The 20859-nt window shown below is 38.0% G+C and overlaps 1 protein-coding gene across 2 annotated transcripts in view; it reads right to left on the reverse strand.

The window, feature by feature from the left end:
* LOC114480472 (glucosidase 2 subunit beta-like) overlaps window positions 1–20859 on the reverse strand; it is a 187198-nt gene that overhangs the window by 12914 nt on the left and 153425 nt on the right. For both annotated transcript variants that reach the window (XM_028474644.1, XM_028474643.1), the window contains one exon: window positions 15429–15500. In XM_028474644.1, coding sequence (XP_028330445.1) covers window positions 15429–15500 — 72 coding nt within the window. The remainder of the gene's footprint in view (window positions 1–15428; window positions 15501–20859) is intronic.

The raw sequence follows: 20859 nt of genomic DNA on the forward strand, positions 1-20859 counted from the left end.
TCTGTGTGGTTGCTATGCCCCAGTCTAGGAGGGCAGGGAATGCAACATAAAAGTAACAGTTTCAAAAGTAAACACAAATTTATTAACAAAAGAAGGCTTGACAAACAAGTAGAAGAACAACAAACCAGCAATCTTAAAACTACTGACAGTGCCAAGTATGTATAAGTGGAGGAACTTGACAACAGGCTGAATATGTACAAGTGACCAACTGTAACTAACAAAATATACTTACTACCGAATTCGCACAAAAGTTGGTTTGGAGACTAAGTTTTAGGGAAAACAGAAACACACAAAGGTGGCTGCTGTCAACGTTGAATGTCCATTGAATGACAGTCCCTTTTTGAAGATGACGATAAGGCAATCCTCCTGCGAGCTCAACCAACCAGAGGAGACTGATGTCAAAGCTGCTCCATCTTATGCTGCGTTCGCACCGGATGCATCACAAAATGTTTGTGCACCCAGATTACATACAAAGTCAATGGATAGACGCGTCCCAGAGGCAAAATCCAATCCGCGCGTCAAGAGAGTTGGCCGTGAGAGCGCGCTTCCAATTTTTTTTGTCATATTCGCATATATTTGCAAGAGTTGCAAATACTGAACTCCTGCGACTGTTTCACATGACGAAAGCCAATCAGAGTCTTTGTTGACGATGATGTCAGGCCATCAACACGGACACCAGTCTGTTAACCCATTCAACCATGGAGTAGAAGCTGTGTTTGACCACCTGGAGCTGTATGACATGGCCTTTATAACTGGGACCAGACTAGGAAGGATTTGGCGTGGAGGAGAATCAGCGAGAGGTGGTAGTAGCAGGTAAAAGTTCTCTCTGTAGTTTTCATCTTTGAAAGTGGGCACTGAGCTAGGATAGCATTAGCCGCTAATCACACCGGCTTTTTTCACTGGTTTATGTTTATGAGAGGAGAAAAAGGAGCGCAGCTCCTTACTTCAGCAGGCAGTGAAACTCACCGAGTTGGATGTGTTGCTGGTGGGCGGTGCTTCGCTTCAAAAGCGCTAATAAAGCGAATGGGGAAATTTTTTGATCCTGCAAAACCTGCGGACACATCCGGTGCCGCAGAAGACGCATTCGGTGTGAACGCAGCATTAGAGATGTAGCAGACAGAATATTACGTCCATGGCAATGCTCGATGTGTTTTTTTTTTTATTGTGGGTCTGTGATGAAGTGAGCAGCTGTGTTTGGTGTTTCTGTGGATTTGAACTGTGAGATGATCTAAGATGCTGCTGGAAATAAACTGTTAACCATCACAATTTCATGATGAAATGCTACATTTTTACGTCATTTTCAAAATATTTTTTTCGATTGTACTTACAGTTTTAAAATACATTGTAATCTAACTCAGTTTTTAAGTGATACAGTTTCAACATTATTATTATAATTTTTAATTTTACACAAATATTGATTTTTTTCAATAATTGTAAAAGTGTAAATATTAAAATCTAATCATTTATAATTACAACACGATGCAATTTGTGGCCCAATATCACTGAGAACAGGCAAACCTTACCGAAAATGACCAAGCATGAATATATATACAATAAAGAATTTCCAGACAGCATTGTTACACTGACATGAATCGTTTTAATGGCCTTTAAGCAACACCATTTCCCATGAGCTTGACACCACTGCCGAATAAATGTCACAAGTTCAACAAAATGAGGACATTTGGGAGCTGTCGGGCCAACCACAGCAGGGCAAAGTGTGAATGGAAAATGTGAGTTTTCTGTAAGCAGAGACAAAAAGCTAAATTTGGGATAACATTGGAAAATGAAATTTGTGGATATTTTGGAAATGATAGTTTCTTATGACTTAAAAGATATGCATTTACAAAGCAAGTGTCTTGCAATACCTTACACTACCACAAAATGAGCAATATAGTATTTTCTTGCTAAAAGTGTGTCATTGTCTTTTAATCCTTTTACCTTTTTATCTCTTTTGTCAAGGGTATTCTAATCAATATATAGACAGCATGTGTTGCTTTGCTTGTTATGTTTTGTGTTTTGAGTTGCGAAAAGGATGAATTTCACCTGACTGCAAAAAAAATCTACCTACGGGTAGAAATAAAGTATCTTGAACTTGAACCCACCATTTTGCCTTCAGGGCATGTGTTGTTAATGATTGCATTACATTCCTTTTTTTTCCTGGCAGTATTCTGTATTTACCTCATGTTGGTCCTTCTCTTCTCAGAACTTTGAAGGCCACCCATAATAAAAGATAAATAAAATGACATTTTGCATTAAAATTTAATTCCTACATTTAACACTGCATGGGTTTGCAGCCTCAGTGTGGACAGCCAAAACTTCAACACCATTTTATTGTACACATGGACTGAAAATGCACTTAATTTCCATTCCCATTAATACTAGAATAGAATAGAAACATTTTATGATCATTGCACAAGTACAACGAAATTGCACATCCCAACAACATTCAACTACACTTCAATGATTGAAGCCAAAAAGACACAATCATCATAAAAACAACATGAGGTACGTTAAAAGTATGTCTGAATAAAAAGTTAATTAGTATAAAAGTTCATCAGTGTTAAAGTTCATCAGTATTAAAGTGCATGGGTGTAAAATATTTTTAAAAAGACACATTTCTGAGTACGAATGTGAGCGGTACTTTTGTTTAAAGAGTAACTAAACCCCAAAGCCACGTTTTCCTGCTGAAAACAATTGCATTTGAGTATGAAGCTGTTGTTGAGTGGTTGTAGTCCAACTCTCTCTGACATACTGTATAAGTCAGACTGCCCTCTATGGGCTGAAACCCAGCTATAACAGACACATTTTGCTAATGGCCCGAGAATGTTAGTTTGTGATATTTCCTACTCCACAAACCATCACTGTTAGCCCCGCCCCTCCTATAAAAACTTGTACCTGTGGCGAGTAGGTTAGGTTGAGAGAATTGTCTATAGCAAGGTATGAGTATTGAGTTGGTAGTTAGCATATAGTTAGCATAGCATAGATTGTTCTTTGGGGATTTCATAGTATAGACTGGGCGTGTCTTAACTGCTCCAAGAGCCCCGCCCATAAAGAGCAATCTATGCTATGCCAACTACCTACTCAATACTCATACCTTCCTATACGCAATTCTTTCAATCTAACCTACTCGCTACAGAGTCCACTCACTATAACGCTCTATTCACGATTTTCTCAGTCCAATCAAGCAGAGTTGACAGGTGATAGTTTTTATAAAAGGGGCGGGGCTTACAGTGCTTGTTTGTGAGGCCAGATGGTCCCAAAATGTCAGAATCTCAGCCAATAGCAAAATTCAATTGTAATAGTCAGGTTTCAACCCATAGAGGACAGTCACTATTACATTTTACAAACAAAATATGCCAAATTGAAATGCTTTAACTAAAATGTTGAAAGTTGGACCAGAATCAATCAACAGCACTGCTTTATACCCAAATACATACTGTATGTATTCAGCAGAAAAAAAGTGGCAATTTGGAGTTTAGTTACTCTTTTAGACGCTATGGAAACGCATTTACAATTGTTTTAATCCTTTATATCAAAATCTAAAAAATTGAAAATGTACATCTTACCATAAATAGGACAATATAAAACAAAAAAAATTGTCGTTTTGCTTTCTTTCCATTGTTAGTGTTAGAGTACACATTACAGCACCCCATACAGGCCTGGAGTACTTACTACAGTGTTCATGTTCAAAGTAATTTTCATAGATGATGCAGTGCTCAGTGAAAGCTATTTAAAAAACTTTTATATAAAATATCTAGCTCTACTCTACTATAAATGTAACCACCATCCTCATATGGAGAAAACTTGTACAATCAGGTGTGATGGAGCAGGGATAAGGACAATGCATTTTACAGTAGTTCCAGTTTCTAGATTCACAAACTAGTTAAAAAAGAACAATAATTAGATTTTTTGTTGTTGAGATTTTTAATTTGATGGTACAATTATTTTAAAGCAAAGGCCAACTAAAATATACACACCACAGACAGACAAACAGACAGACAGACAGACAGACAGACAGAGAGGTTTAGACAGTGAATAGAGTAAAAACATTTTTTTTTTATCAAAACTGTAATAATTTTCAGTATGAAGCTTTTTTATTCAGGAGACGTTGAAGCGTGTCATTACTCAGTGCAGTCTCAGGCCGATTTCTTCATTCGTAACCTGCTGTCCCTACAATAATAATCTTACAGCTCCTTTGAGAATACTGTGCAACAAAATGGGCACCTATCAAGATAATTAGGTAGATTACTTTTCTTCTCTATATATGTGCACGGTCACCACAGAACTCCGAATGATCATTAATTACTTTCAAAGTAAAGGGGGGGTTGAAGAGCCCTTTCATAACAGAACTATATAAAATAAAAAATAAATAAAGATGCTGGCCTTTTGAGCCGCCATTGACTCTTATTGATCAAGTGAGAATATTTCCATATTGCCATGGTCACAAAGTGGAGTCTTTTCCATGGATTTGTGCCGATACGTTCTCTCAGCAGGAACATTTAAACCGAGGCCCTCTGAAAGAACGCTGGAGGCATTATCGTCACCTCATCATCCTCTCAGCAGCTGGGAATTTTCTCTGTGGCATTCTGAAGATCTTTTATTCAGAGGTTTTTTTTTTTTTGTTTTTTTAAAAAGAGCTTTACTGCAATAACGAGAGAACATTAATAATCCAGACATCGCCAAAAAAAAGGGCAGATCCGAAAATATTAAGCAACATCACGCTACAAACAGAAGTATTACTAGTATATTCCAGTGGTTTTTGCTCAAGTACCTCCTTTCTCTTACATTGGAGTCCAAGTACCCCATTGGTCCGACTAGAACATTTTGCTCAGAATTCTTTGAAAAAACAACTATAGAGCATAATGATGGAATGAGTGAACGCTCATTTTAAAGAATCTCATTTTGTGAGTAAGTGAAATAAAACACTATTTATTGCCTCTTGAATAGATTTATTTCTATAGTTTTTATCATATCCAGTCATCTCCCTCCTGATGTGGAACCAACACTCAGTTCATGTTCTAATCAAGATCATTTCTATCATAATTTTGTGTTTTTTCTGTCATTTTGTGTATTTTGTCTGCTCTTTTTATTATTCAGTATCTTTTATTTTGTGTCTTGTTGGTATGACTTGAATTATGCACTCTCAGTGTGTGTGTCTTTGGTGTGGTTTGGTTGTTTTGTGTGTGTTTTGTAGTGATCTTGTGTATTTTTGCTCTCTCTTATATTATGTGTCTTTGTTGTTTTTGTGTGTTGCTGGTAACAGTAAGTCATTTTTCTCTCTTAGTGTGTGTTTTGGTGTCATTTTGCGTAGTTCGTTGTCTGTTCTTTTTATTATTTAGTATACGTATTTCTTATTTTGTGTGTTTTTGTGTCTTGTTGGTATTATTTAAATTATTCTCTCTCAGTGTGTTTTTGGTTGTTTCTCTGTTATTTTTTGTGTACTGTATTTTGTAGTGATACTGTGTATTTTTCTCTCATTTATTGTGTGTCTTTGTCGTCGTTTTGTGTGTTGCTGGTAATAGTAAAAAAGTGTTTCTCGTGTGTGTGTTTTGGTGTCATTTTGTGTATTATATTGTTGTTTGTCTGTTTTTTTTTATTATCCAGTATATCTTTCCCTTATTTGGTGTTTTTTTTGTCTTGTTGGTCATTTATTGTGTGCCTTTGTGTTGCTGGTAATAGTATATCATTTTTCTCTCTTAGTGTGTGTGTTTTGGTGTCTTTTTGTGTATTTTCTTGTTGTTTGTTCGTTTTTTATTCAGTATATTTTTTTCTTATTATGTGTGTTTTTGTTGTTGTTTTGTGAGTTGCTGGTAATTTCTAGTATAATTATGATTTTTAACTAAAAATAAACATCATAAACACCCATATTTCTAATGCTTTCATTTATTAATTTTTCTCTCTCTCTTTCCCTCAAGTACCCCCTGTAGTGCCATCGTGTACCCCCATTTGAGAAACACTAGTACATTTAATGGTGGCCTGCACATCCCACTCTCTCTGGGGTTGCTCTGCGCCGTCATTTTCAACTTGCCGAGCTCCTTCCAGTCATTGGTTTCAATGTTGCTAGTCTACCTCACTCACTCCTCCTTCACTGTTTTCTGTTTGAAAACCTACTGTTCAATAAAGCAGTTCAAGGGAGACCTGTGGGTTTGAATACAGAGTGATACCTGCAGGAGTATAACTGACAACACTAATAGCCTCCCTCCCCACCACCTTTGTTACGCAAGGCGCTATTTCGATTGTTACACAGCAGCAGCACCCACTGCGCCTGCTTCTGCAGCTCATAAATCTCCTTCAAATAATACAATAATCCTTTATGAAGACATTCATAAGCTTCCGTGGTTGATTTCTCTGTTTTTTAAAACTCATCAAGTGGTGAAAGTTTTCTTTGTAGTCCGAGTGCTTAAGGTCAATTACATTTTTCAGCTACAACCACCCATGTTCAAAAGTAAATTACAATTATGTGACCAATTACTAAAGTGAAATCACAATTACTGAGTATGAAATAAATAATCTAATAAAAGTTAACCATCCTCTTGTGTTCATTTTCTGTTAGCATCTCTTAACGGGTCCTAATTCAGCTGTAAAATACACTAAAAACAAACACCTATTGTCTAATTTCTTTCCTATCTATTGGTTACCTTGTTAACTCATTGACTGCCAGCCATTTTCAGAACAGCTACCCCAGTTTACAGCATTTTGACTGATTTTTAAAGACCCACAGAATATTTTGCACTATGATCATGAAAAATCTACGACCAGATTCTGGTTCTTCAGAGAAAACATTTTTGTTTCCAACTTGTTGCGTTCTTTCATAATGAGCAGTTGAATACAGGTAAGTTTCACACAAAAGGCCAGTTTCCGACAAAAACCTGAGAAAAAACGCTTTTTCTGAAAAAAGTCTGTGACTTTGGGGCTCCAGTATTTTTTATTTATTTTTTGCTTTAGCGACACCTCAACATTGGTTTCCTTCTATAAAACAACAAAAACAACACTGAGACCAGGCTTTTGATGGCATAATTATTATTTTTGCTATCTGGGTTAGAGTTGAATGGTTCTCTCACTGTATTTTGAGTCCCTCCCCCACCCCCCCGCTCAGTCTCCACACACACAACTTACCCCTACTCCCCGACATGCCGAGTCGACCCGTTTGGCTCAGGTCGTTGATCGTTTTCTCTCACGATCGCAACACTCTCAATAGTGGACTTAGGTCAACACATGCTCTGCTCGAGTGTGAGCTGCTGGGAGCTTCACCTTCCTCTCTCATAACGCCATTTTATCCCTCGTTCATAGTGTCTCCCTCCCCGCTGATGGTGCACATCACAGCTAATCTCTCATCCAAAGGTGCACTGCTGCCACCTACACAGCACCAGTTGGTCACTACATCATAGTAAAAGGCTGATAGTCATTGGAGAGGTCCGTAACAGTGTCTCCTAGCAACCGCCGTTGAAAAACACAATTGACGTATATTTACCCCTCGATTTCACATTTATTACACATTGGTAAAATGTAGAAAAGCTTGATATAAAACATAAATAATAAATGTGAAATACATATGTGTAGAAATGTACATAGATCTGTAACATGGTTCCCCAGTTTTGCGTTAAATTATAATTGACAATTCTTATATAATTGTGGCAATTATGATTACAAAGTCAATTATCTGAACTCAATTACAATCTAATTATGATTACGGAAGCAATTGATTTTTTACATTACAATTACAATTATAACTAGAATATTTGCATTTCCCATAGAAAATGCAAGTGAACATTAATCTAGCATTAACCTAATATTAACTTAGCATTAACTAGCATTAACACTAGCTAGCATTAGCTAATATTAACATTAGGCTAGCATTAATATTAGCCTAACATGGACTTAACATCAGAGTAGCATTAGCTAATATTAGCATTAACCTAGCATTAACTAGCATTAGCCTAACATTTCCAATAGCTAGTATTAGCTAATTTTAACATTAGACTAGCATTAGCATTACCCTAACATGAACTTAGTATTAGCCTAGCATTAACACTAGCTAGCATTAGCTAATATTAGCATTAGCCTAGCATTACTAGCATTAACACTATCTAGCACGAGCTACCATTAACATTTGCCTAGATGACAAGCCTAGAACATTAGGACTCAGGGTTGAATATTTTGGAAATTTTTTGCAAAGATTTTTAGGTAAAAAAATTGGACCAGCTCTCCTCTAGTTTAACAAACTCTCTCTCTAAAAATGGGATTGGAGCTGAAAACTCACTGCAGTTGAAGGGAAGTAGGTCAAAAAGAGTTGAAGATTACAGTTAAAAGACAACACACAGCTGAATATTTTAAAAGGTGAATGGTTGAAATCCGTTGAAAAATGGCTGAACAGCTGAAGTTCAAAGTTGAAGCCGTTCAATCTCAAAATGCTGAAATTCCCAAAAAAAAAGTATTTAAAAAAATTGATAAAAGTTACACACCACTAAAGTACAAGCACTCTTGTGCTGGATTATGGACATGTTTTGATGTCAAAATTGGTCAAACGCTGAAGGAGTTCAAATGAAAAAAACAAATAACAATGCCTGCTGCATCCTCACTATTTATGCCATAGTTGTAATTCATTATCAATTACACAATTACAATTATAATTGACCCCAACCCGAGTCTTATTATTATTCAAGTTTTGATGATCCTGTTTGCTGGCTGTACTTCAGGCTTGGGCTGGTAAAGATAGCGTGCTTCCAAGGGTGAAGGGTGAAGAAGCTAGCTGCTCGCTGATCTCCGAGTGCCCTTTTTTCCCCCTTTTCTCATCATGCACTCCCAACGATGACGCACGCACAGCCGTTTGACCCCGCCACAATAGAGAGGCCAGGCTCTTTGAACCTCGCAAGGCGGCACATGCCAAACCCTCATGACCCTGAATGCAGGGCAGCCTGATTTCCCTGGAGTACCAAAATGGAAAAAAAAAAAAAAATGCATTGGATGACCCCTCAATTGATCCATTCCTCCTCCACAACTATGATGCAATAAATCCCTCCTTCAACTGTCTGGCGCAAGATTTGTCCAAGTAAGAATCATTTCCAGATACTTTTATTTTCCAGCTTTTCCGCCCGCTAACCGATCCAAACGCATTTGATATCCAGTGGTAATTTTTTTTTTCCAGAGTTCAACCCTGTATCATTGCAGCTGGGGCAATTTCCATGTGCTTATCCTGAGATGAGTTTTAAAGGGCCTGCATTAATATTTCAAAAGCACTTCTGCTGGTGGTGAAAGGTTATTATGGCCAGGCGCTGTTGTGGCGGCATTGCTTTAAAGAGTTGTTTTTCGTAGCTGGGAGTAGCTGTTAGAAGGAAATGGCTTGAACAATAAGCTAATTACTGGATGCTGACAAAGTACTTTGCCAGTACTTGCGTGCTTTAAAACCTAAATGGATCTGACTGATTGTAAACGCTGCTGGGGCATACATTTTTCATATTGATTAAAAACAATACAGTAAAAAGGTTACACATGTGGTGTCGGTGGTCTTGTTTCGAATCAGTGTTGTTCCATTTTGACACCGTAGCACGCACCGCGCTCACTTTCTACCCCTGAGGGATTGAAGCTACATTTCATTTTTGTCCTCTCTGTTCCTATTATTCGCACAGCCATGGTGTAATGTCGCTACATGCAATTACATTTTTGTGTTTTACCTCCGTGGTGCTGCTTCACTGTTATGTCAGCGACATGTTTCAATCTTCCTCCAATGGTCGTGTCATTGGTTTAATTTACAAATGATTTTTTATTCAGTTGGTAACGTTTTACATATCCATAGTAGGACTGCTTGATTATAGAAAATAGAACAACAAAACATATGTTCTTTAAATATAAATAAAATCCTTCCAACACGAAAATCAAGCATGTTCACTTTTGCACAAAATGAAACACTTCTTGCACGTGATGCGTCTTTGCAACCTGTGGCTCTGGTGCCTTATGTGGCTCTTTGACTCTTTTATAATGGCTCCCTGTAGCTTTAAAAAGAACATTTAAATAAAGAATTAACAGAGGATACCAGACCCAGACCTGCTTATATCCAGAGATCTAAGGTGATCGAGCAATGACAGGCTGGTAATGCTAACATTGTTTAATATCAACTAATCCACAGCGCAACAACAACAGCATCTATTTCAGAAACAGATTTAGAAATATAATAATATATTATTAAAAGTAATTTTAGAATTAAATTATAATTATAAATGTATATATTTATCCTTTATATTTATCATTATCATTATTATTATTGTTTCTGGTTTGTTTTTTGTTCTTTTCTGTTCTTTGCACCAACTACCAAGTTAAATTCCTTGTACTACTCCAAAAATATGAAAGTGTGGTGGTGGTCTCATCACCACTATCAGCTGCTTTGCTGCATATTGGTGGGGGACATTTTATTATCCATGAAGGAGAATGTGGGCATATTTATTTTGTTATGTTTCAATTCCAAAACTACTTTAGGACGGGAAATTAAATTTGAGTAAATTTTGCATTTCTGCCCTGTTGTTATAATTACCTTGTCCGCCTTTCTGAGGCGGCGAGTTTGAGGCGGGGATGTTTATTGGTAGACATTATGAAGATGAATGACGCTGTCACAGCTGGATGGTGTTTGTCGCAATGCAAGCATTTTCCCCTACTCTATTATCATTATCATGGCTGATGTTATTGTTACAATAGCCATTTCAGGAAGTGGTTGAGGCTGCTGAGGCTGAAAGGCAAAAAATGTCTAAATGGAAAATAGAGATATTGGAAATCAAGAGGTGAATATGTGTTGTATAATATCTACATTTACAGATAATTGGAAGCATACAGTAGAACTCGCATTGCCTTATGAAATCTTTATGGCTACGCGTGTGGCAGAATTTTTTAAGAGCTAGCGGCTACCAGAGATCGCATTGCGTGGTTGATTTATCGCTCCTTGTGAACATTTGTACAGTTAATGGTCTAACGCCAGCTACGCAGCGAAACCAAGCATGAAGGAAGGTTAGGGCTCAGAGAACAATTTGAACTTTTACGAGCTTTGAAACACTCCACAAACCACGGCTGGCCATGAGCCATGATCAAAATTCAGCACTGAACATCATCCATTTATTACAGCTGGAACGTAATATAACTAATACAAATGAAACCAAAATGGTACAAGCATGTATTAGCTATGCCATCAGTGCAACAGTTAAAGCTTCACACTCACATTGACATATCCTCTTTAAACTGACCTTGTAAACACTTAGGGGCAGATTCACTAAGATCTGAAATAAAAGGGTGGTAAACCTGGTGCGTTCCTAAATCCCCCCCACATTGCTCTTATAATAGGAAAATTTAGACAGAAACCGTCCTATTGATCTGAGTTAATGCAGCAACAAGAGTTTGTCAATCAGTCGATCAGCACCACTTCAAGATGATCTACTGAGCGTCATCCAGCAGGTCTGAGCTCCTAAGCAGAGCTTGTCACGCACACTCTCATTTGTGAACATTGTGCCATCGCTGCGTAAATTGCTGGCATCAACGCGACACGAGAGTTTTAGGATCAAAACATGGAGAGAAAGACACAGGAGCTACCTGGAGCTGTGCGTCCGGAGCGACATCCATGGAGTTCCGCGCTAAACATCCTCTGCACCGCAGCCAAACTGGACTCCAATCGCGCCACCTCGGTTGTCCAGCTTTTTCTCTCCGTCACACACACTTACTCTGTATTTTCTTTTAATATTGACTATTGTTTTATTTAAATTATTTTCTTTTACTAGAAAGGTTAACTGGAGCCTTTTTTCCATCTCCGCTGTGTTTTGTGTAAACATTTACTGCAGCTGATCTCTGCATATTTGTTTGCATCTGCTTGTCAGTCGTACTATTTTCCAGTGCTAAAACAATCACCGCAAACAGTTCCTGGTTTGATGAATTGCATTGCAGTGAATTCATTTATTTGCATTTCCCCCTCCCATTTTTTTGCGCCCCTTATGAGATCCGCCTACTTTACATATTCATCAGAGGGAAACGCACTAAATGGATTGTGGGCGCATTGTGACGCGCTCAACACGCAAAGTCCTGATTCACTGGGATTTGTACCCCTTATTAGCGCATGGAGTGGCGTTCGCACACGTTTTAACCCCCCTAAACCCTAGTGAATCCGCCCCTTAATTCCTAATGCAAATTTATTTCCGAATTAAACTTAAATCCGAATTAAGTGGCTGGTTTATTCCGTTTTTAATTCCAAATTAACTTTATCTTGTAAACATTTAATTCCGGTTTAAGTTAATTCTGGTCATTCTGCTTGGCCAGTTGCAGAGCCAAGACTATTGAGTAATAGAAGCCTTAGAAGACATGGATATAATGAAAATAGAGGAAGCTCAGCTGACCAAAATGAAAACGTACGTTATTGTCCAGCTGCTGTCTTCAAATCAGAACCCTTCCCAACCCCCAGACCTAAAGCTGAATTGAATGAAGCCTAAAACACCTGTTTTCCATATAAACCTCAATTGGGAAGTACTATTTCCATGTAAATTTGAAGCAGAACACTTTCATTCTGAAAAATTTAATTCGGAACAAGTCATTCTGAATTAAAAAACATCATGTAACCGTGGCCATTTACAGCACACACACATGTTAATGCTGTCCGTCTGTGTGTGTCCCTCCCCTCTGGTCTCTAACATGGATGTCCTTTAGGATGCCGGAGCAGGTGTGATAAATGCTGCCGTTTAAATCAAAGCAGTCGCATCTCCCCCATCACTCCCTCTGGGGAGAACGCGATGCCTCCATGCAGATTGATATGAGGAGGCCCAGCATTATCCTGCAAAGGCCTGACTGATGACTTGCCTGGATAAAAAAAAAAAAATGAACTCTATACCCACCATGCCAGCTATGATTCATGTGCACTCCCCTTCCTTCATGGTCAAAACCATTTCACATATACACTCACTACATACTCTAAAAACAGTGTATTTGACATTATATAAAGCAACACAGCCTGCCCACACTTGCAGAATTTCAATGAGGTTGGTTATAGTTGCTGATGTGAAAGTCATTTTCACCTAAGTTGGAGTACTTCATAATATATAAGCCACTAGGATTGTACAAAAGTGAGTTAATGTGCAAAAAGCTCTTGCTGTGTTTGACAGGCATTTTATTCTGAGCTAAATTAAAGACACAAGTCTGACCGTTGGTTTTCTTTAGCCCTTCTCTGCGATCATGAGTGACAGGCAGGCAAAAGCACAAGGGTCACATTTCTCACAGATATGATGCGTGCTAAATATGGTGAAGCAGTACCAAAGTGAGTATGGAGAGTGGGAGGTGGTGGCGCTATAAGAAACAGACTTTTCCCATCTAAAAGCCAAAGTACATTTTACAGAGATATCTGCATTCTGCAAATGAGTTGGAGGTTACAACTTATACCAGCTGTATAAAAAAGAAGCATCAACTGGGGTCTAGATATTAAAGCTGCTGGTGACTAAAATGTCTGATCAGATGAAGACATAGTGTAGACTTATGTAGACAGAAATGGTTGAAATTGCCTCGAAAGTTTGTCTTCATCTCCATCATTAACACTCTCTTATTGAGATTTTCGAAAAATGTCCACGCTTTGCATTGTGGGTTGTGAAGTCCCGTAGACCAGGGCTTCTGAACCTTGGGGTCAGGACCCCATTTGGGGTCACAAGATACAGACAGGGGGTCACAAGATGCCTTCAAGAAACTAGGAATCTTTTCTGAACAATTTGAGACCATTTTTGCTTGTTTTTACCCTATTTCTGCCACTACACCAAACTTGCCATATTTTAACCTATTTTTATTTTCTTGCCATATTTTTGCTCCCTTTGCTACATTACTCTTATGTCTGCGACTTCTCCAGAAAATTTCAATGACTTTTCTGCACATCTCTTTCACTTTTGAGATATTTTCGGTACTTATAAACCTTTTCCACTACTTTTCCCACCTAATGTTGACCTATTATTGTCACTTTTAACTTCTTTTCACCATATGTCATGCTTATTTTACCAATTTAACCATATTCACGATTTGTCATGGCCATTATTTTTCTATCTCCACATGACATCCTCGTTCTTGAATTTTCATGTCTGTGTTCAACCATCTTCAGGTACAGTGGGGGTCTCTGGCACCTTTATTTTGGGGGTTACAGGTTGGAAAGGTTGAGAACCACTTAAAGAACCAATTAAAGGATAGTTTGAAGTGCTACAAAACAAAATAATAAGGTATGACCTTTCAAGCGTTTCAAGAGTAAGAAACACACAAATTGTGTTTTCTAATGAATTAAAAGGTGCAATACCAATACACGTCCATGTCCAACCACTCCCAAGGGCACGTTCCAAGACCAATGTGCAACACATTTCATGAAATGAAAATCTTCCGAGGCCAAGGAAGTGCAACGCTAGCAGCAGATGATACTTCCTCCATTTGTCATTGATCAATAGATATCACAACTATAATAAAGATGTGTTGGTGATCGATTAAAGGTCATTTGAAGCTTACGGGGATGGAACATCAATGACGAAAATCCATAGCACAAATATTGGCCTAAGGCTAACTTCATATGAGCATTGTAAAAATGATTAAAGAGCGTTCATTAAGTGCAAAGGTGGATTATCCAATCGTATTATGAAAAATACATTTCAATATTGATTTTAAAGAACAAAAGAGAATATTGCAGCGTTGACAACAACAACAATGCATAATGCAATAAACCTTCAAATATGATGAGGGACGGGTACTGAATTGGGTCATTTTATTGGTACCGACTGAATTCCATCGGTACTACCAGGTACCAATTCAAGTAAAATCAAACGGTGCAATGTTTCAGTACCTAAACGCATCCTTGTGACTGAAAGGGAGTGACAAGTAGCCGATTTTCCATGCAAAACATGAATGCAGCTTTGCATGCACAAGAACGTAATGACGCCACTAGCTGGGAGTTCAGTAAAAACAAACATGGCTGATAGAAAGTGTAGAAAATATGGCTCCTCTTTTCACAATGCGATGCAGATTACGCTCCCTGCAATAATTGTGACCCAAAGTGCAACGCCAGTGCTGGGAACTCTTCTAATCAGAGGAAGCACTTTTTTAAACATACGTTAGCAATTTGTCTTCTGCAGGCAGCAACACAGGAGAAAACAGTAGCTTACCACCACTAAGTGTGGAATGAAAGAATAATGCCTTATATCTGTAAAGCGACTTTGAGTGTCTATGATAAAGTGCTATATAAAATTGATGCATTATTATTATTATTATTATTTTTTTTATTATTATTATTAATAATAAATACAACGTTACAATACAAACACTTGGATGTTGTTTTAATGAGATGATTCTGTGCCTTCTCCTTCGAGACTTCAACTGTCCTTGGGTAACATAGATTGGTCATTGATTGGGCTTTTAATGACGTGAACAAAAGAAATGCTGATTGTAGTACTTACCCTAGTGAGACCTCTGTTCCATCTGTGCTCTTCTGTGTGATTTCATTGAAAGGACACAAGGTATAGGTATACCTGCAGAAAAGGAAATAATGGAAAATGACCTCCAGCTCTGTTTGTCTAGGACTTGCGCGTGGCACTTGTAAAAACAGAATATATAGTATTAATCTTTTACCCCATGCCTGGAGTATAACCATTGTATTAATTTGCAAATCAGTTCCCAACTCTTTTATGAGGCCTTAAATTAACATGCCTCGAGCATGGCTACAGCCCTTGAAGACCAGATTTTAAGACCTCTGACTTTAAGTCTTCTTGTCTTGAACCTATCAAGGCTTACTAAGCATTCCTACTGAGATCCAACATCTTAAAAACGCTCCGTAGGCCACCCACACATGAATGACCAATGAAGACCACATTGATGTGCTTCAGTTGCACCATAGTTCCTGAACCAGCCCTTAAAAGTGATTGTATCCTTAGGAAAAACCATATGATATGTACAATATGTATAAATTAGGTATAAAGCACATAAATCGAAATGTCTTCTTGACATTGGCTTTATCGTTTTTTACACACACTACTAGATTCATTAAGTTTGCTTAGCAGGTGTTTCAGCAACAACAAACATCCTCATCGGAGCCCAGAAACAGATGGCACCTGATCGAGAGCGACACAGCGAGCAGAAAAAAACAGTGGGGGAAGGAAAAAGAAAAAGACATAATGCAATGAAAAAGCTATCAAATGAGTCTCAGAAGGGACTACCTCGCACGTCTTTACCTCGCTTCCCCCATCTCTATCATCCTCTCTCTTACCCTCCGGGCAATCACATCCATCCTTGGCCAATATCGCTGATAGGCCATCACAGCAACACACAAACACACTCAAAGAAGGCTTGGCTGTTGGGGAGATTTGACCTTGGACTCTTGCTATCATGCGGTAGCATGAAAGAAATAGACCAAATCAGGCAAATCACTACAGACTGTTAATAAGAAAACCAAATCTAGCAGAGATGATGAGAGGTACTGACGCTAATGTTCAAACCGGAGGTGCATGTTGATAAGCTGTCTGTCTGCAAGACAGGCGCATCTTATCTTGCCATCTGCGTTACATAAATGGGACACAGCAGGAAGGTCAAATGGGGCGCGTTCGCACGTACCGTCTGTGGGTATCATAAGCATTAGAGCAAAAAAAAAAAAAAAGCAGACAAATTCTTGCTGTAGGTGAACTAGGTTGTGACAAAGACTTTATGGAACTGCAAGTCTACAGCGAAGACATCACAAACCTACAAAAGCGGCTGGGAGAACAAAAGCAGCAGAGAGGGCAAGGAAAGTAATAAGAAAAAAAAAAGTAAAGAGAGGAGTGGGAGGGAATCAGATTGAGCTGCTGGTGATGCTGTCCAAATGAATCATCAACTGTATAGGCCGAAAATGACAGATGATGACGCACAACACGGAGCAGGCACTGTGAAGGATACAACCAAGATAGAACATGCGGGGAATTGATAATAAGAAATGGCAACGGACGCATTCTCGTCAGGTGCTTTAAACTTGACACACTTTTTAAAATCACTTTCGGTTTGATCTGTCATCATCATCATCATCTAAAAATGAACCTTACACAAGCTAATATAGACGGCATCGCTGTGGTAATCTTTGATGGCGATTACGGGGTGCCAAATTTAGAGAATAAATGTCCTAAATACAACCATTTTGGGCTGAACAGCTGACTCAGTTTATCTACAAAACAGAAAGTTAATACAATGCAAGTTCAAATTAATCATCCATTCTTGAGAGAACTCAACTATTAAACTTGAGGCATGGAGAAAGGACCTAACAGTCATGTTTTTGGATTGTGGTGGAAGTCGGAGTACTCGGAGGAAACACACGCAGCATGAAGAAAACATTTATGTCTTAATTTGAATTATTATTCCCCCAGAAAATCTTAAAAGGGAGAAACTTTTTTTTTGCAATTAAATATGCCTTTTTTTCATATTTTTTGTCCATTTTTGCAAGTTCTTTTTGACACTAATTCAATTTTTGTCCTTTCATTAATTTTTTCTGACCACTTTTCATCCAAATAAGCTAAATTTAGCCCAATAAATACCACTTGTTTCCTTTTTCCCTTGAATTTTGCCTTGTTTTTGTTCCAAATTTTTACCCTTTTTCACTATAGTTTTCCACATTTTGTCCATTTAAGCTACCCTTTTGCCATTACATACCACCTGGTTCCTCTTTATTTGCCCATTTATTTGGCCACTCTTGACTGCTTTTGGCCCATTTAAGTCACTTTTCACTCTGTTTTTGCCACTTTTGGACCATTTTTGGCCACACCTGTTACCATGTCTGCCTCCACTCACTCGTCAAAAAAAAAAAAGAAACGTAGCAGACCACACCGGACCGGCCGACTTTGGGCCGGTGGCCCACCGGGACGATACCCGGTATGTCAGATGGCCAGTCCACCCCTGCCTTCTACAAACCAGGGGGAACCTTTTTGACCCCATTTTTTACCTATTTTCTTTGGCCATTTTGACTCTTTTTTCAGACTTTAGCTTCTTTTGCCAATAAATATCCCTTTTCTCATATTTTTTTGGCCATTTTTACAAGTTCTTTTTGATACTTTTATCCATTCTTTATTTTTTCTGACCACTTTTCATTCAAATAAGATAACCCAATAAATAATACTTGTTTTCTTTTTTCCCTACATTTCCCTTCTTTGTTCCACATATTTGCTCTTTTTTTTTTTTTTTTTTTTTTCTTCTGTTTGCCACATTTTGCCCATTTAAGCTACACTATGTCATTACAGTACACACCACCTGGTTCTGGTTCCTCTTTATTTGCCCTTTTTAGCCTCTCTTGACTACTTTTGGCCCATTTTAGTCACTTTTCACTCTTTTCTTGACACATCTTTGCCACTTTTGGACCGTTTTTGGCCACCTGTTATATCTGCCTCCACTCGCTTGTAAGAAAAAAAAAAAGGTGCGGACCAGACCGGACCACTTTGGGTCGACGGTATGCCAGATGACCAGTCCACCCCTGCCTATGTAGAAAGTTTGAATCTATCTGAGTATCATAATGGGGAAGACTCTTGAGACTGATTATACTTGGGACTGCACCTTCCTTGTTTTGTTTTTTTTTTTCAAATTTACCCTTTAGTTTCTTTTTTCTTGGAATTATTTAGGTTTTTTGTACACTTTTCATTCTTTGTGAAGAATCAAAAGCACAGATATGTGTCTGAGAGGTTGAATCGTTGTTATGTTTGTGGTAAAACCTAAAAAATTATAAATATATTGTTTGGAAAAAAATAAACATCAATTCAAGATGTAAACTTAAATCAAAATACACAAGCAAAGATTCAAACCTTAAAGTAGTTGGGAAGATTAACTTCTGCCTCAAGCAAGAGATGTCAAACAACTCCTACATCTCCTGCCAAATATCAAACCCAGACATTAATCTTTATTTTATAACTAAAACACTTCTTTACCTTTCCTTTGCAAATGTGTGTGGAAACTGTAACCATTCTCTTTAAAACCAAAAGTAACTGTACAGACTTGCATATTAATTACAGCTCTGACACAATCCCTTTGGCTAGTTTTTCACTGCCCACAGAGGGAAAAAAGGACAAGTATATTTATACCTCAGATCTCATCTGAAACGACGGTAAGGACACAGAGAGAGAGCAATTAAACACTTCTCCCACAAGACGGTTATGTGGCTGTGTAGGCGGGGTTCACAGTGGGTGACACTACAAACTGCAGCAGCATCAACATGAGCTACAGGTATCGGTGCCACACTGCAGGAGAAAGGTGACTCAGCACTAGAAGGTGACATGGGTAATTATTTATTGGCAAACTTAACAAAATGAACTTGGCTTAATATATTCATCATCACGAGGGCCACACATTTGCTAAGTGTTGATGCTGAATAGCTCGGGTAAGGATAATTCTAAATATACATGGTTTAGCCATTAGGTTAGCATACCGTATACTGTATGTAATGTAATCTAGAGCAGTGGTTCCCAATCTTTTTTGTCCCGTGTACCCCCGTTGCATTTTTTTCAAATCATGTTTACCCCTTCTCCATATCAGAAGCACCCTCTCCATAATAATTTGTGGAACAGCACCCTCTACCTAAACCCCTAAATGTGTCTCCATCATTGTTTCCCTATGGCTTCATCTACAAATTCAAAACAATGAGAGGAATTTAAAGTGGATTTATTTAAAAAATATATATATCAATCCAACTTTTATGTGATTACTTCAATAGTAAGTAAATACAGTCTCCTTTGTAAATATGTAGCTATTTATTGTCAATGGCAATTCAATAAATTACAGGAAAATACAGTATGCCACTGAGCAATTTTACTGTTAGTTTGTGTTGAATTTGTCCAAAAAATAGCCTAAAAACAAACTGGGAACATTTCCCAACATGTACCCACTGCAATGTGCTCCTGTACCCCTAGAGCATCCCATTTTCCTTGATTGTGGAAAAAAGACGTCACTTCCTGAAACAGAAATAGCAATACTGTTTTTCTTAAATTATTTTTCGACACAAAATCAAGCAGAAATGACAATATCACACGGAATATACCCACATATGCATGTTTTGGGACAATATTACATATTTACTTGCATGTTTTCCCTGTAAATGGGTGGGCGAAAAGAGAAATATCAAGCAAAATCCCATGATATCCTGTGGAGACAACATAAAGCAATTCCAAAATATTTTTGAAAATCCTGTGCAAAATCTCGAGCAACATAATCTCATACTTTACCCGATTACCTGTACTAAGCATGTTTGACACAATTTCAGGAGGTTTAAAAGCCATGAATGACATCAGGGAATGCCGATGAAAGAGAAATACAGAAAATCAGAGCCTCTAATATACCTGATAATAAAATAATTATGGAATATGCGTAGAACACTTAGTTTTAACTATTTCCTGTTTCCGCTACTGTACAACCAGTAACAGCTTCAGACAAGCTACCAGGGCTAGCATTTAGCTAGTCACCGGCACTTAAATACATTTTTAATCTTCCATCAATGACTTTTGTATTTTAAGGTTTTTGGAGGTGAAGAAGACTATCTTGACTGCTTTGGGGCACATCTCACTGTGCAGGAAGCTAGTCTTTTGCAGGGCTAGCACAATAAATAAACATGTGAATTCAAATAAAAACACATTGTGGTACATGTTTTACTTTAGTGGACTGTAGAGTTACCCAGAGTAAAAGCAAAGTACACTCAAGTATAATATGTAGCATCCATACAGAGAAACCAGGGCTAGCAGGGCAGCCATGCTAACCACTAACACCGCAGAGCAGAGAATTAGCATTTATATTGGAAATATCCTGCCTAAGGTGGCCAAAAAATTGTAACTAAAAGTAAACTGTGGTGTTGCATAACTAGCTTCAATATTAAAAACCAGCACATTTTCCTGCAAT

This window comes from Gouania willdenowi, chromosome 18 (genome assembly GCF_900634775.1).
Source record: "Gouania willdenowi chromosome 18, fGouWil2.1, whole genome shotgun sequence".
NCBI classification, from domain to species: domain Eukaryota; kingdom Metazoa; phylum Chordata; class Actinopteri; order Blenniiformes; family Gobiesocidae; genus Gouania; species Gouania willdenowi.